This window comes from Lolium perenne, chromosome 7 (genome assembly GCF_019359855.2).
Source record: "Lolium perenne isolate Kyuss_39 chromosome 7, Kyuss_2.0, whole genome shotgun sequence".
Classification (NCBI taxonomy): Eukaryota; Viridiplantae; Streptophyta; class Magnoliopsida; order Poales; family Poaceae; genus Lolium; species Lolium perenne.
Genome location: NC_067250.2, coordinates 320,368,662 through 320,381,979, shown reverse-complemented (window position 1 = coordinate 320,381,979; position 13,318 = coordinate 320,368,662). Strand labels below are relative to the sequence as shown.

Genomic DNA, 13,318 nt, shown 5'->3' with positions numbered 1-13,318 from the left:
GTTTGGTCTTGTATCAGGCAAAGAACACTTGTTTGTGTATGGAGGAAGTGTAACAGCACGTTCAGGGCAAGATGCACCTCTGTCTCTAGAGTTTTACTACGCAGTTTTAACTTGGAGATCGACCGAAGGGATATTTATATGGAGAGTTCAGAACTCTGTATATTATTGCGAATTTTTTTTAAATAATACGAATTTTTTATATAATTCCAGGAATAGCGCGCGATTTCAAAAAATTCCAAAAGTGTGACCCAGTCGGTTAGCTACTGACCGATCGGTCGATAAGAGAGCCGATTACAAGTCGGCTGCTCAGCTCTGGCAGGCCCAAAAGTAATTGGTCGATAGCTGACCAATTGGTCACATCGACCAATTGGTCACCATGCACCAATTGGCCAGCCACCCCTACATGGATTTAGTTTACGTTTATTACGAGGGATATCTCACGGCACTTCTCCCCATTATTTTCCCGCCATATCTTCTCCCGCTCCCGTTCACACCGCTGTATTTCCCTCCCGCCAAATTTATCCCGCCACCCTTCCCGCCACTTCTTCCCGCCACCATCTCCCACCAAATTTATCCCGCCACCCTTCCCGCCACTTCTTCCCGCCACCATCTCCCGCCAAATTTATCCCGCCACCATCTCCCGCCAAATTTATCCCGCCACCATCTCTCGCTATATTTTCCCGCCACGCTCTCGGATTTTTCCCTATAAAAGGTGCATCGACACTCATCGCTGCACAAGTGCTTCTATCTCTCTATTTTTTCTGTTGGCTCACCCTTAGCCATCATGAGTGTGCCGTGCTCTGACCAGGAGTTAAGGCCGGTGAAGGCGAAGGCTGCAAGTTTGCCCCCGGGTGTGACTGCGGAGCGGTGTTGGTGCGGCCGTCTTGCTAAGGTTAAGCAAGTGGAGGATTTCTCCGATTCGTTCGGCATGAAATTTTTCATGTGTGCGAGCTATGAGCATGATCCACCCTGTAGTTCAGCTTCGTCGTCCACCAGGCCGCCGGGAAGATGTGAGCGGGAAAAATTAGGCGGGAAAAAGTGGCGGCAGATTTGGGCGGGAATAAATGGCGGGAAGATTGAGCGGGAAAAATTGGGCGGGAAAAATTGGCGGGAAACAAACGAGCCCAAATTTCTGACACAACATTTTTGCGGCAAATTCATTTCACATTAGTACTAAAACTGAAATTAAGATACATTGCAGCTGAATTTAAAATACGGCTTATCACTACAACAGCTCTTTCCCTTAGTCTCTTTCTCTCCGCGTTCTTCTGCCACTTGCGCCTCAGCAGCTCTTTCCCTTAGTCTCTTTCTCTCCGCTTCACGAGCCTCCTTACGCACATCTTCCTCTGCAAACCTACGTGCAGCCTCATCATCCATCCTCTTCTGATTCACCTCGCGATTACGAGCTTGTTCCGCCCTTAGTTTCTGTATCTGCCTCTCTCGCTCTGCCTTTTCATTTGCACGAACCTTTTCTCTACGCTCCTCCTCCAAGAACGTTGCCCACGCACGCCGGTGTTTCTCCTCAACCTCCTGGCGCGCCCAATCTGGCTGCTCCGTGTCTATCCAGTGAAACCATTTGCATAGGGGCGGGGGAGACTGCAACACAAATAGTAACATTAAATCACATTCATAAATAAATTTATGCCTACATAAAATTATGTCGAAACATACCGGCGGCCTGGTGGACGACGAAGCTGAACTACGGAGTGGATCATGCTCATAGCTCGCACACATAAAAAATTTCATGCCGAACTGGTCGGAGAAATCCTCCACCTGCTTAACCTTAGCAAGACGGCCGCACCAACACCGCTCCGCAGTCACACCGGGGGCAAACTTGCAGCCTTCGCCTTCACCGGCCTAAACTCCTGGTCAGAGCACGGCACACTCATGACGGCTAAGGGTGAGCCAACAGAAAAAAAAGAGAGATAGTAGCACTTCTGCTGCTATGAGTGTCGATGCCTGCTTTTATAGGAAAAAATCCGAGAGCGTGGCGAGAAAATATAGCGGGAGATGGTGGCGGGAGATGGTGGCGGGAAGGAATGGCGGGAAGAAGTGGCGGGAAGGGTGGCGACAAGGGCAGGAGGGAAACACGGCGGTGTGAACGGGAGAGGGAGAAGATATGGCCAGAAAATAATGGGGGAGAAGTGCCAATAATAAACCTAAAAATCCATGCAGTGGTCGGTCGGTAGCTGACCAATTGGTCGGTAGCTGACCAATTGGTCAGCTATCGACCAACTACTTCTGCCCTCTGACAAGCAAAGAAAGCCTGACTGCCAGTCGGACTACTAGTGACCGATCGGTCAGATGCTGACCGACCGGGTCACACTTTTGGAATTTTTTGAAATCGCGCGCTATTTCTGGTATTATATAAAAAATTCGTATTATTTAAAAAAAATTCGCTATATTATTCGGGCAGTGCAATGCAGTGCTCACCGTGCGTTCTTGGCATGTCTAGTCCACGAGATATCCCGATCAGTACATATCTGCAGCTAGCTCCATCTCGAACACCATGTGAGACGCGTTCTTGTCAGTTGTCACTTGTCACGCACCTGCCCGCCATTTGCCTCGGTCGGTCGATCTCCCAGTAATTCTACGGTACAATCCACGATGCAAAACTTTTGTTTCGCCGCGTCGGCGGGGGTGCCATTGTGTCGCCTTGTGCATGCCACTTGCTCCACTGGCATTGGGCGCCAAACAGAGATGCCCCAAAAGTCAAATACGGGTGTGCCCCAGCGACCCCCGCCCTTTTTTCCTTTGGGAGTCTCGTGATCTTTATTCGTAGAGCGCACCGGATTGATTCAAATACTTTGGAACTAAAGGCATCTCGACGGGGCGACGCATTTCAGCGTTCGAAAATGTTCGCGTGCATCCGTTTGCGTCGGTTCAAATGGTCGAAATCGATCGCGCGTCCGTTTGCGTTGGGGTGGCTCCAGCGGCACGACGCATTTTTTCTCGAATTTCCATTTTTTATAACATGAAAACATAATTTACATAGTACAAGACATGGAAAAAAAACCCTAAACGCCTGCGCATACTGGTTCTCCTCGTCGCTGTCGATCACGACGAGCTCCGGTACCATCCACGGCCAGTTGGGAACCGGCGGAACATACGCCGGGCACGCCGGCGGTGGTGGAGGTGGAGGAGCCCAGGCCTGTGGCGGAGGTGGATGAGCCCAGGCCGGAGGTGGAGGCCCCCACGGGTTGTACGGCGGAGGTGGAGGCGGCGGTTGAACCGGTGGCGTGGCCGGGTTCTGTAGCGCCAGTCGTAGGGCTTCTTCCTCCAAGAGGCCCGGCGGCATGATGCCGGTGGCGTACCTGGGCAGCGGTGGCTTCACAGGTCGGTCCACCTCCGAGACGAGGACGCCGAGCCTCGCGATCTCGTCGTCCGTCATATTGTCCGGGTACTCAAACTTCCGGCCCTCCGCCATGGCCAACTGTCATTCCTGGAAAATGCACGCGACGTAGTCGTCGCTGTCGTCCTTGGCCTCCTCGTTGTGGTACGCCAGCGCCTCGTTGTAGTCATCGTCGCTGTCGTCCTTGGCCTCCTCGTTGTGGTACGCCAGCGCCTCGTTGTAGTCGTCGTCGTCGTCATCATGGTCGTCCTGCGTAGGCGTCGGCGCCTGCCGTCTTCGACGACGAGGCGCCGGTGGACGGTCGAAGGGGAAGTCCATGTCGCCCATGAAGGCCGCCCTCCTCCTCGGATCCCTCTCGGACTCGAGATAGCTGCGCCAGCTGTCGGAGTCGATGTCGTCGGCGGGATCGGCGCGGAGGTCCGGCGGCAGGTACTGCCTCCTTCGCCGGATCTCGGCGCTCCTATCTGGCTCGCGCGCAGGCACGGGAGGGACGGGCACCCGGCGGTAGCTGAGCCGCCAGCCGCCAGGCATGTGCAAGTCCCCGCACGCGTCGCATGGCGTCCAGTTCACGTGCATCAGCCTCCCCACGCTGACGGGCAGCGGCACCCTGTGCGGCCGCTCCCCCTTCTTGGTGCCGCTGCCGGACGCCTCGAAGTCGTTCTTCTTCTTCTCCATAGTGTTGCGGTAGTGGTGGTGGGAGTGGAGGTGTGGGCGATGGAGGAACGATGCCGGTGGATTTTTAAGGCCGACCGCGCGCGGGAAACGATGCCATTGAAGGCGGCGAGAAGCCCAGCTGCCGTCCGCCAGTGCGCGCGCAGAAGAGGCAGCCGCTACATTGATGGCGAAGGCTGCGGCGCAGCCGCGGAAGCGATGCCCTCGATACAGACTCGCTGCCAGGCGGGCCCGGTGGAGAAGCGACCAGTCACTTGGTGCGTCCGCGGCGACGCATTCCAGGTGCAAATATGCGCCGGGTTTGCGTCACTGCGGACGGCCCGGTCACGATGCGTCGCCCCGCTCGAGGTGGTACCAGACGCATTTTCGACCCGGGCCGTTTGCGCGTTGGAGATGACCTTAACCGGTAAATTAACTTTGGTCTCCCATCATTTGGGACTGGAACCAAATAAAAAAATGTGCTTCTAAGAAAAACTTATTTGGCTGCCACGGAATCGGTTAGGGAATTTCATGGTTTTCATCTCATGCTTAACTTTGATTCATTTCCGTACCGTGTCATTTTTGTGGATTTGCCGAATGAAATGATATCATCAATGTCTTCCAAATAAAATGATATCAACAAGTGTGCTTTCTCCGGGTTGGTGGTAGATTGCCGAAAAAAGAACAGTTGCGAGGCCATCATTTTCCACGTGATGACCTCCATTTTATTTTTTGCAATTCAATGTTTTTATGCCGAAAAAAGAACAGTTGCGAAGATGCAAAAAAGAATTACGCAATGACTCATACCTCTCAAAAACATTTATGCAGTTTTTCTATCACTGATCTCAGAATTTAAGCATATGCTTGACAAGCAAATTCTATTCTTTTCTCGTTCACAAGGATTTAGAATCCTACCAAAAATATTCATTATTTTAGCGCCAGGTTTAAGCATACTGCACTTTATTGATCTATCTTTTTTTTTCTGAAGGGGCCGCACTTGTCACTTTGGCCAACAATATTCACCACGGAAGCATGAGTAGCAGCCCAAGCAAAATTTCATACGGCCTTGTTTATTATCCCCAAACAACAAAGCCGCCCAAAGCCCATGTAGATAGCCACGTTTCCCCAACCACCCCATCAGTGTACCGTTTGCACAGCGCCTCAGTTTTAGTCCCACCTCGCTAAGCGAGAGAACAAACGACCAGCTTAAATACCCTTCTCCACCAGTAGTAACGCGGAGCTCACTAGCAAGAGCTTGTAACCCGAGCGGGGGCGCATAGAGTGGTTGGGACTCTGTTGTGGCGTTTGCGGGCCTGGCCCGGGTTTGCTATTGCTGGCCCGCCCGTTCCAAGTTGCGTAGTGGACCGCCCCTGGGGCTTTAGCGAAAGCTGGGCTTCGCGGCCCATGATGCGGCAGGCACAGCGTGAGGCTGGTTTCACAGAGCAGCGACAACTGCCCGCTTCCAACGGTGGAAGGATAACGGGCCGCTGCACTCCTGGGCCACTTGGGCCTCGCATCCCACTCCAGGGAACCACCATTTTTTTTCCGTCTAATGTAGTTTCATATTTCGCTTAAGAACTTACATGTTCCACTTCTGAATTCACTGGGCTTTTTTAATCTTGACTGTTATTTTTATTGGCTTCTTTTGTTTTTCTGAACCAGGAAACTACTTTTGTGGTTCATATTTGGTTTAACCTGCCTCGCCATATCATGAGGTTAGTAGTCCTAAATCCGAAGTCAGTCGCCACAGCTTCATCAGAAATAAAAACAGAGCTTATTTGCTAAACTGACCGGGTCAGACATGGCTCAATCAAATTCTTATCACAGGCACCACTGGAACAGAGGCGAGAATACAAGCGATATTAGTCATGCCCTTGCCACTTCGCTGAATATCTTGCAAGATTGAACAGTTTTAATGTCATGGCCCAACTTGAGCACAAAAACATCAGCTATACAAAGTGGACGGTCTGGGTAATAACACCATCCTATGCCTACCACCAGTTTAAGAGCTGGAACCACTATCTGAATCAGAAAGTACATCAAACTGAAGAACAGAGAGGGGGTTGCACGCCTGACATAGTCCTATGCCTACCGGTTCAAGAATCGGAACCACTTCCTGAATCAGAAAGCACGTCAAACGGATTATATCTGTTCATGTTCGGCTCAAGTGGTGGCAGATCATCATCTTCTCCATCGGAACCTGGCTCTTCCTCAACCTGAGATGCGGTCCCTGTCGCCCAGCCATTGGGAGTTGACTTGAAGATAGCTGGCCTGGGATAAGAAAGAAAAGTGAATCAGTCCGGGACATCCAATAACAATGAATCCAACTATCGATTTCAAGTTGTTGCAGAGCTGGACTTTCTAGGAAAACTTTACTCTTCAGTCCTACATTTTGCCGTAACTTATATTACATCAACATTTTACATGTTCCTATCAGTTCTTGGTGCCATTTTCCATGTTTATTACATAAAATGAAAGCATTTAGTTTAGGTTATTTAAATGCACTTGCAATTTCACAAACCAGGAGACTGAACATCCAACATTTAAGAAAAATAGGAAGTTAAAAGAACTAGTGTATGCATGCACACATATTATACAATAGAAACAGCTGAACCAACTGCCAATCAACCACAAACGTATGATGCGACGCCATGTATATTCACATACTAGAGAGAGAATACATGCTCGCTTTGTGAATGCACATGCTGGAGAAGAAACAGTCGATGATTGCTTTGTCAAATATTGCAAGGGTGAACTTTTTTCATAATTTCTGGCGAGAAAAGAGCAGTTTTCATTTGTGTAGAAATGGTACAATACTGAACACTATTGAACATCTTGGGCCTCTCAACAGAATAGATTTGAAACAAACAACCATTGCAGCAACTGTTAACTCATTATTCAGTGTAGTATTTGTATGGATTGTTACAGTTACTTTTTACTTGATGGAGCAGATGATGATCTCAACCATTCAGTATATTTTACACAACCAACTCCACTGGTGATTATTTCTTGTGGCAAGTGAATTTTAACCCAAAGTTACGGAGCAGTTAGAAGGTCAAACACATATGGGCTGTGAATCTTCCATTCATATACTAGAAAACGCAACGAATGAAAAGAATGAATAGAAAAGCCACATGCAGCACCGATAGTCACATTGCGGCGTAAATACGTGCAAAAAAAATAAGCAGATGTCCATCCTGGAGCTACTGGTCATTAGTCCCCAGTGCAAACTTATCCTACAACATACATAGTTACATTTGAATAGACCTGAGTTCAAGTTCTTACTTTTCCATTACCATGCAATTATCGGACAGCGAAGGACCCACAACTCACCATTCACCGGATTTCTCAAGTGCGCGAACTTGATCATGAAAGAGGACTTGTGACACGACACACCCTATCTTGCTCCCTGATTCAAGAGCCTCCTCCCTCCCACTAACATCCACAACCACAAAACTCCCTGCACATTCAGAGCTCACATAAGCAAACTATCACACGCTAGGGGCAAGACCCAGTTCACCATGACAAACTAATGACATCCAAAGCCACGCCATCACTAAATTACTCACCGTTCTTGATCCAAAAGCTCTTCTGGAACTTGGCCGGGAACAAGGCCAGAGATTTGACGCCCTTGCCATCCGTGACCTAACACCAGAGCATGGCGGCATAGTGAGAAATCTTCTGCGGCACATGAAGCAACTCAAAGAAAGGTCAGGAGCTCGAGAAGGATGTGTACCTCGATGAGGTTGGAGCCGCGCAGTGTGACAACCTGCATGATGCTGTCGCCCTCTGCGAGCGTGACGGCAGAGCCATCCTGGCACGCTCTCTGCAGGTTCTTCCTCCCGGCCTTCATCCCGCTGAGGCGCTGACACCTCCTTGGCTGCGGAGTATCCTCTGCGGAGGTACTAGGGCCACTTCTTTTGGCCTTAAGCTTATAGAGAAGTCGGTTTATGGAATCCGGTGGGGAGAAGCTCCTAAAACCTGTCGATTTTAGTCACCAACAATGAGCGAGAAATGAATAGAGAAAATCATGAAGCGTAAAATCATAATAAAAACATGGGTCAATTTCTATTTAAGTAAATGCGTAAATAAAAGAAAGGTCTTAGTTGTTACGAAATTAGAATAACAATAACTCGTTCGTATTGCGCCAGTATTGTCATCGGTAGGAGCAAAACCATCTCCAGCGGTACAAGAAGCGCTATCCGTCAAGGAACATGGGCTCAAATTTATCACAATACTGAAGATCCTCAGAAGATGGCTGATAATTGTGGCATAGCAAATCAAGGACAAAGGGAACTTTTATCCAGAACTGAAGCAAGAGTCTTGTGTTTTTCACTCGTAGTTCCAAACTGATTAGTCCTAGAAAGAAGAAGAACGAGAAGAAAAAAGATGCTCATTGGGTCTCCTAAGCATCTTACTACTGTACTACTACTACCTTTCTTCTTCCATGCCCGAATCTTCAACAACAAGAAGCTATAGGCACCTTGTTGAATCGAAATAAAGAATACCAATGTTTGATGATTTTGCTAGCATCCAACTGTTCTCAAATTGGTTCATTCAATAACTCAAAACATCCCAGTACGATAAAGAATTGAATTGTAGAATTCGCTATCTGAGAAAGTTTTGGACCCTTAGGCATTATTGTCCCAAGTATATCGAAATTTTTCGTCATCTTACTAATCTTACAAGTACTTCAAGGACTTAAATACTCTTTAATATAGATGAAAATCACAGGATTTCTTATTTCGATAGTAACATAATGTTGGATCCATTCCTTTTGAATTGTCACTATGTCCATCATGATTCTTGGGAGGAGACATAGCAAAAATATGCATAAGTTGGGCATATATTCACACACAAAAAGCAGCGGACACAAATTGGATCTAGGAAATACAAGTGGCGTTTTCTATTACAGTGTCGCCTGCATTTCTTCGTGCTGGTTCCAAACAAAAACAATCATCCTTCCCAGAGCAGAGCACACACGACAGAAAAAAAAAAGTACAAAAACTGCACCCATTAAACAAGCAATCTCAACAAAGTCAATAATAATAGTACATTAATATCATCTCGACATCTGGTAGAGTCGATAGATTTCTTTTTTCTTTTCCTCTAAACAAATCTTGCAACCATTGATCAACAAGTGCTAGAGTATCAGTCAAGCTAATGAACGAACATCGAGTAGTAGTACAGCTACGCTGGATTCATCATCTAGCAGTACCGAGCTATGCAAAGTAGAATTCCAATTGCAATCACGAGAGAAAGGTGAAAGAATTCCAGGGGAAAAAAGAAAGAGATGGGGAAATCCATGGGAAGAGTTTTATTACAGGCAGCACCTCAGGACAGTCGTCGGAGGCGGAGCTCGAGGCCGTTGGGCGGAGGAGGAACGGCAAGCGCAGTCGTCGGCCGAAGCTCCAGGTGGCGACCACGGTCTTCCGGCGGCGGAGGCGGAGCGGCGACCGAACCGGACCGGGGGCGGAGTGCGTAGTAGGCGGGGCGGAGATTGGCGGCGAACGAAGCTAGCTAGCACTCACGGCCTTGTTTGTGAGCCCAAATGGAGAAAGCCACAAAAGCCCATGGTTGGTACCGTGCACCTCGATCAAAAAGACAGCCTACCATCACCTATTCCATCTCTAATCGGATATATTTATTGTCAAAAAAAAGATATTTATTTATTTTTTACTCTCAAAAAATCAAGAATATATTTTCTTGGCCAAGGAAATAAGTAAAAAAATTCGCCGGTCTTAGATATATTGCGATTTCACTGGGTTTTGATGTTACCTGCTATTAACTTCTGCTGTTCATACTGGTTTCTATCAGTAACAGAGGGAAAACTGTAGTTACCGAAGTACAAATCTATTTGCTCAAGAGGTAAGCTACTTTGGAAGTGTATCTGCTCCTCAGGAAACATGGCTTCCCATGAGGAATCGAGAGAGCACGGCCGTTAAGGACAGTGTTTGCAGCGATTATGTTCACGGTATGTAAGCACAAGAATTGACATTTAGACGAGCAGACATAGAAGGCAGCATGGCCAACTCCAGCGCTCCTGTTCATATACATCACCCGCGGGCATTCGACGAGACAACAGCACGAAGATGTTCACAAGCACACTTATTGTCAAGACCCATATAATATTACACACTGCAGTGTTTAAATCGGTTCCGCATAGAGATCCAAAACAAGCGCGCCTCGGCATAACAGTATTTACGGAACTATCAGACATGAGCAATCCCCTTACGACTAAGGGTGGCGAATCGAGGGGCACCACACAAGTCATATCTGCAAGACAGTGATAATAGACGTTAGTTCACAAGTAGAAAATTGATCACTGAAAAGCAGGCTCAGGTCTCAACAATGAGCAAACTTCAATGTTGAGCAAACTGTACAATGCATTTGTTCAATGGCTGCATTTTCGCTATGCTACGGTTAACATTTATGGAGATTAACATTCATACTCTCTACTCATTTAGCAAACAGTATAGTTTGACGACTTCTGCAGAGCAGAGGACTATGCAAATATGAAAGATTGCACCACCAAGATGAGATGTCAAAGCAAGGCAGCAATCAGATTTTTAGCATGCTTCCTAATAAATGCAACAGCATACTTTCACAAGCATTCATGATTCATCCAGGTAATGTATCTTGTGAGGTTTACAGGTAATTAGAAGCTTCGAGATCTAAAAACCGTCAGTCTTGGAACCCAGGTGACAGGCACTAGGTATTCGGTCATGACAGGGAGAATCTTGAACATATTGAGTACCATCTAGACATGTAGCAAACTAAAAAGCTGGGTGATGGATTGGATGATAATCAAGACTCATAATCTTAGATTTCATGTGCAGTTCGGTAGAGGCCGCTTAGGCCAACTAATAAAAAGAAAACAACAAACATAGTAAGTGATCATTTAGGGCCAGTTGACATGCACAACCAAACATGGTACTCTCCATGACACAGTATTAAATGAACAAGTACCATGGGCTGCAGCTGACACATGATACCATACATGACAGTAAAATATCAGAGATGAAACACCAAGAATGTTTCCATACAAGGGCCAACTAACAAGCTTAGAATATACTGTACTAGTCATGGTTCTAAATAGATCATATCGGATGGCTGCAAACTTGCTTTGGCATATATCAAGTACAAAATTTCAGGCAATATATGTTCCACTATTAAAGTTTCAAGAGCAAAGAGTTCGAACATACTTAGCCCTCCTACCATCAAGCTCAATCCTGATGCTGCTATATATCATGCCATCTACAGTTTTATGACCATAGGAAGGACAGAAGAAAAACAAAGGGTTGGGAGAGCACAAGAATAATGAAGAGCTGGCACTTGGCAGGGCACAAGAAACCAAGGGTAGATTTTGCACTGTAAGCCCAATCATCCAAATATAATTGAAAATTATATATACCAGTGTACTGTAAAACTGGTGCTATAAGTTGAAGATATATCAGCCAATTCGTTCGAATACCAACAATATTTGCCACTTCAGAAGTACTTTCCAGAATTAGGTTCTTCATTATATCTTCTAAAACTGAACTTATTGAACAGTAGATACATCCTAAATTGCATATATGTGTAGTATCATATCAAACACTACATGACAGAAGATCACATCCTAAATTGCGTATCATATACTCCCTCTGTTTGCTAAATCTAAGACATGTTTCATGGGACGGAGGAAGCATTGTAAGACGTTTTGACACTTGGGGGTAGACATTTTGACAAAGTAAATAGTTTGACAAAACGTCTTATAATATGAAACAGATTAGTATAGTCTTTCAAACAGAAAAAATGTTATTCACATGAACGACGCTGACCACTATGTACAGACATCTGCACATGTTAAATCCTGTTAAAAGCGTAGGATCATATGGGTGTACCGGCTTTATAAGCCTGTCTAACGGTGTAGGGACAAACAAGAAGTCCAATAGAAACCCAAGCACACCACACACTTTTGTTCTTTATTCCTCTTTTTTTGCATGACGGTTTTACATCTGAGATAGCTAATTTATTTTTCTTAAGCAACCATTAAGACCAGATTTTTTATTACGATTGAGTATATGTACTTTATCATAACAATCACTATATGGCAGATGATCACATCCTAAATTGCATATCATAAACAATCTGTCAATCACCTGAATGAAGTAGCAGTGAGACTCTCTTATTAGCCGCGTGCCTTGAGCTCGGCGAGGCGGCGGGTGAGGTCGTCCTCGTCGACCTTCTCCTTATCCTTTGCGGCGGGTATGGCGTGCGCGGCGGCCTGCGGCAGGCCGACGGAGACCTCGAGGCCGTAGTCGTCGGCGACCTGCTGCATGAGGCTGTTGACCTCGGTCTCTGGCGTGGAGAGCGAGGTTGACCCGGCCATGGCGCCCTCCATGAACTCGGCCTGGACCTCCATGTTGACGAACTGGCGCTCGAAGCTGTCCATGGTCTCGGACATCTTCTGGAGGTTGCCGGTGGCGAGGGAGGAGTCGAGGGACTTGACGATGTTGCCCATGGACTTTCCGATGGCCTGCATCTTGGCCTGCGTGTCGAGGCGCGCGACGACGGCGTCGAGGCGGGATGCGAGGCGCAGGTAGTTCATGTGCTCGGTGCGCTTGCGGATGGCGTTCTCGGCGTAGATGCGCGCGCCGTCGACGTTGCCCTTCTCGATGGCCTTCTTGACCTTGAGCTTCTGCTCCTTCTCCTCCTTCTCGCACTTGCGCGCCTGCCGCTGCAGCGACTTGGAGGTGAACTTGAGGTCGAAGATCTGCGCCATCAGCTTCTCCGGGTTGCCCATCGCCGGTCGCCGGAGGTTTGGGTGGGGGAGATCGGGATTGGGGGAAGAGAGGGGAATTTTACTTTTTGCCCTTGTTTACTTTGACACTTGATCTTTTGCCCTTGTTTACATCTGATTCACTTTTTTGCCCCATATTACTTTTACACTTGATCTTTTGCCCTTTTCTTCCGTTTTTACGGATAAGCCAAAAAACGAGGACTCAAATACCCCTGTTTCCAGTCCATGGCCCATCCCCATGGACGCCGCTCGCGAGCTGCTCCCTCTGTGCCGCCGGCGAGCTCTCCTCTACCCTACCGCCCTGTTGCTCCCCTCCGCCCCGTGCTGCTGCTCCCCTCCGCGCACAAACTCTACCGCGCTGCTCCCCTCCGCGCAAGCATCGACCTTCTGCTTGCCCCTTCCACCGCCATAGGGAGAGAGAGCAGGCGGGGGCACTGACCAGAATGGCGATGGTTTTGCCGCCGGGACTACAGACGGCGTGGGTATGGGGGCCGAGGATGCGGTGGAGCACCACGCCGTCAGAGTCGCCT

At 47.7% G+C, this 13,318-nt stretch overlaps 2 protein-coding genes across 3 annotated transcripts; both read right to left on the bottom strand.

Annotated features, from left to right (window-relative positions):
* Positions 1–5,844: 5,844 nt before the first annotated feature.
* LOC127316784 (uncharacterized) lies at positions 5,845–9,627 on the bottom strand. Of its 2 annotated transcripts, none has more exons than XM_071823054.1 (5): positions 9,328–9,627; positions 7,740–7,984; positions 7,573–7,648; positions 7,337–7,463; positions 5,845–6,274 (listed from the first exon to the last, which is right to left on the bottom strand). In XM_071823054.1, the coding sequence occupies exons 2-5, from the start codon at positions 7,854–7,856 to the stop codon at positions 6,100–6,102; spliced, it is 495 nt and encodes a 164-aa protein (XP_071679155.1). In that variant the 5' UTR covers positions 7,857–7,984; positions 9,328–9,627; the 3' UTR covers positions 5,845–6,099. The 2 variants fall into 2 exon arrangements, with proteins under 2 accessions (XP_071679155.1, XP_051203209.1); XM_051347249.2 differs by having other exon boundaries at positions 9,337–9,627.
* Positions 9,628–10,016: 389 nt separating this feature from the next.
* LOC127316783 (ESCRT-related protein CHMP1) lies at positions 10,017–12,839 on the bottom strand. Its single transcript, XM_051347248.2, has 2 exons — positions 12,148–12,839; positions 10,017–10,279 (listed from the first exon to the last, which is right to left on the bottom strand). Exon 1 carries the CDS (start codon positions 12,789–12,791, stop codon positions 12,177–12,179), a length of 615 nt encoding a protein of 204 aa, XP_051203208.1. The 5' UTR covers positions 12,792–12,839; the 3' UTR covers positions 10,017–10,279; positions 12,148–12,176.
* Positions 12,840–13,318: the final 479 nt, after the last annotated feature.

What these genes read in the sequence shown, in the direction of transcription:
- LOC127316784 (XM_071823054.1), bottom strand. Translation starts at nt 7,856, where the DNA reads ATGAAGGCCGGGAGGAAGAACCTGCAGAGAGCGTGCCAGGATGGCTCT. An exon ending in GCGGCTCCAACCTCATCGAG is followed by an intron (nt 7,649 to 7,739) that starts GTACACATCCTT and finishes CTCTGGTGTTAG; the next exon opens with GTCACGGATGGCAAGGGCGT. An exon ending in CTTGAGAAATCCGGTGAATG is followed by an intron (nt 6,275 to 7,336) that starts GTGAGTTGTGGG and finishes TTCTTATCCCAG; the next exon opens with GCCAGCTATCTTCAAGTCAA.
- LOC127316783 (XM_051347248.2), bottom strand. Translation starts at nt 12,791, where the DNA reads ATGGGCAACCCGGAGAAGCTGATGGCGCAGATCTTCGACCTCAAGTTC.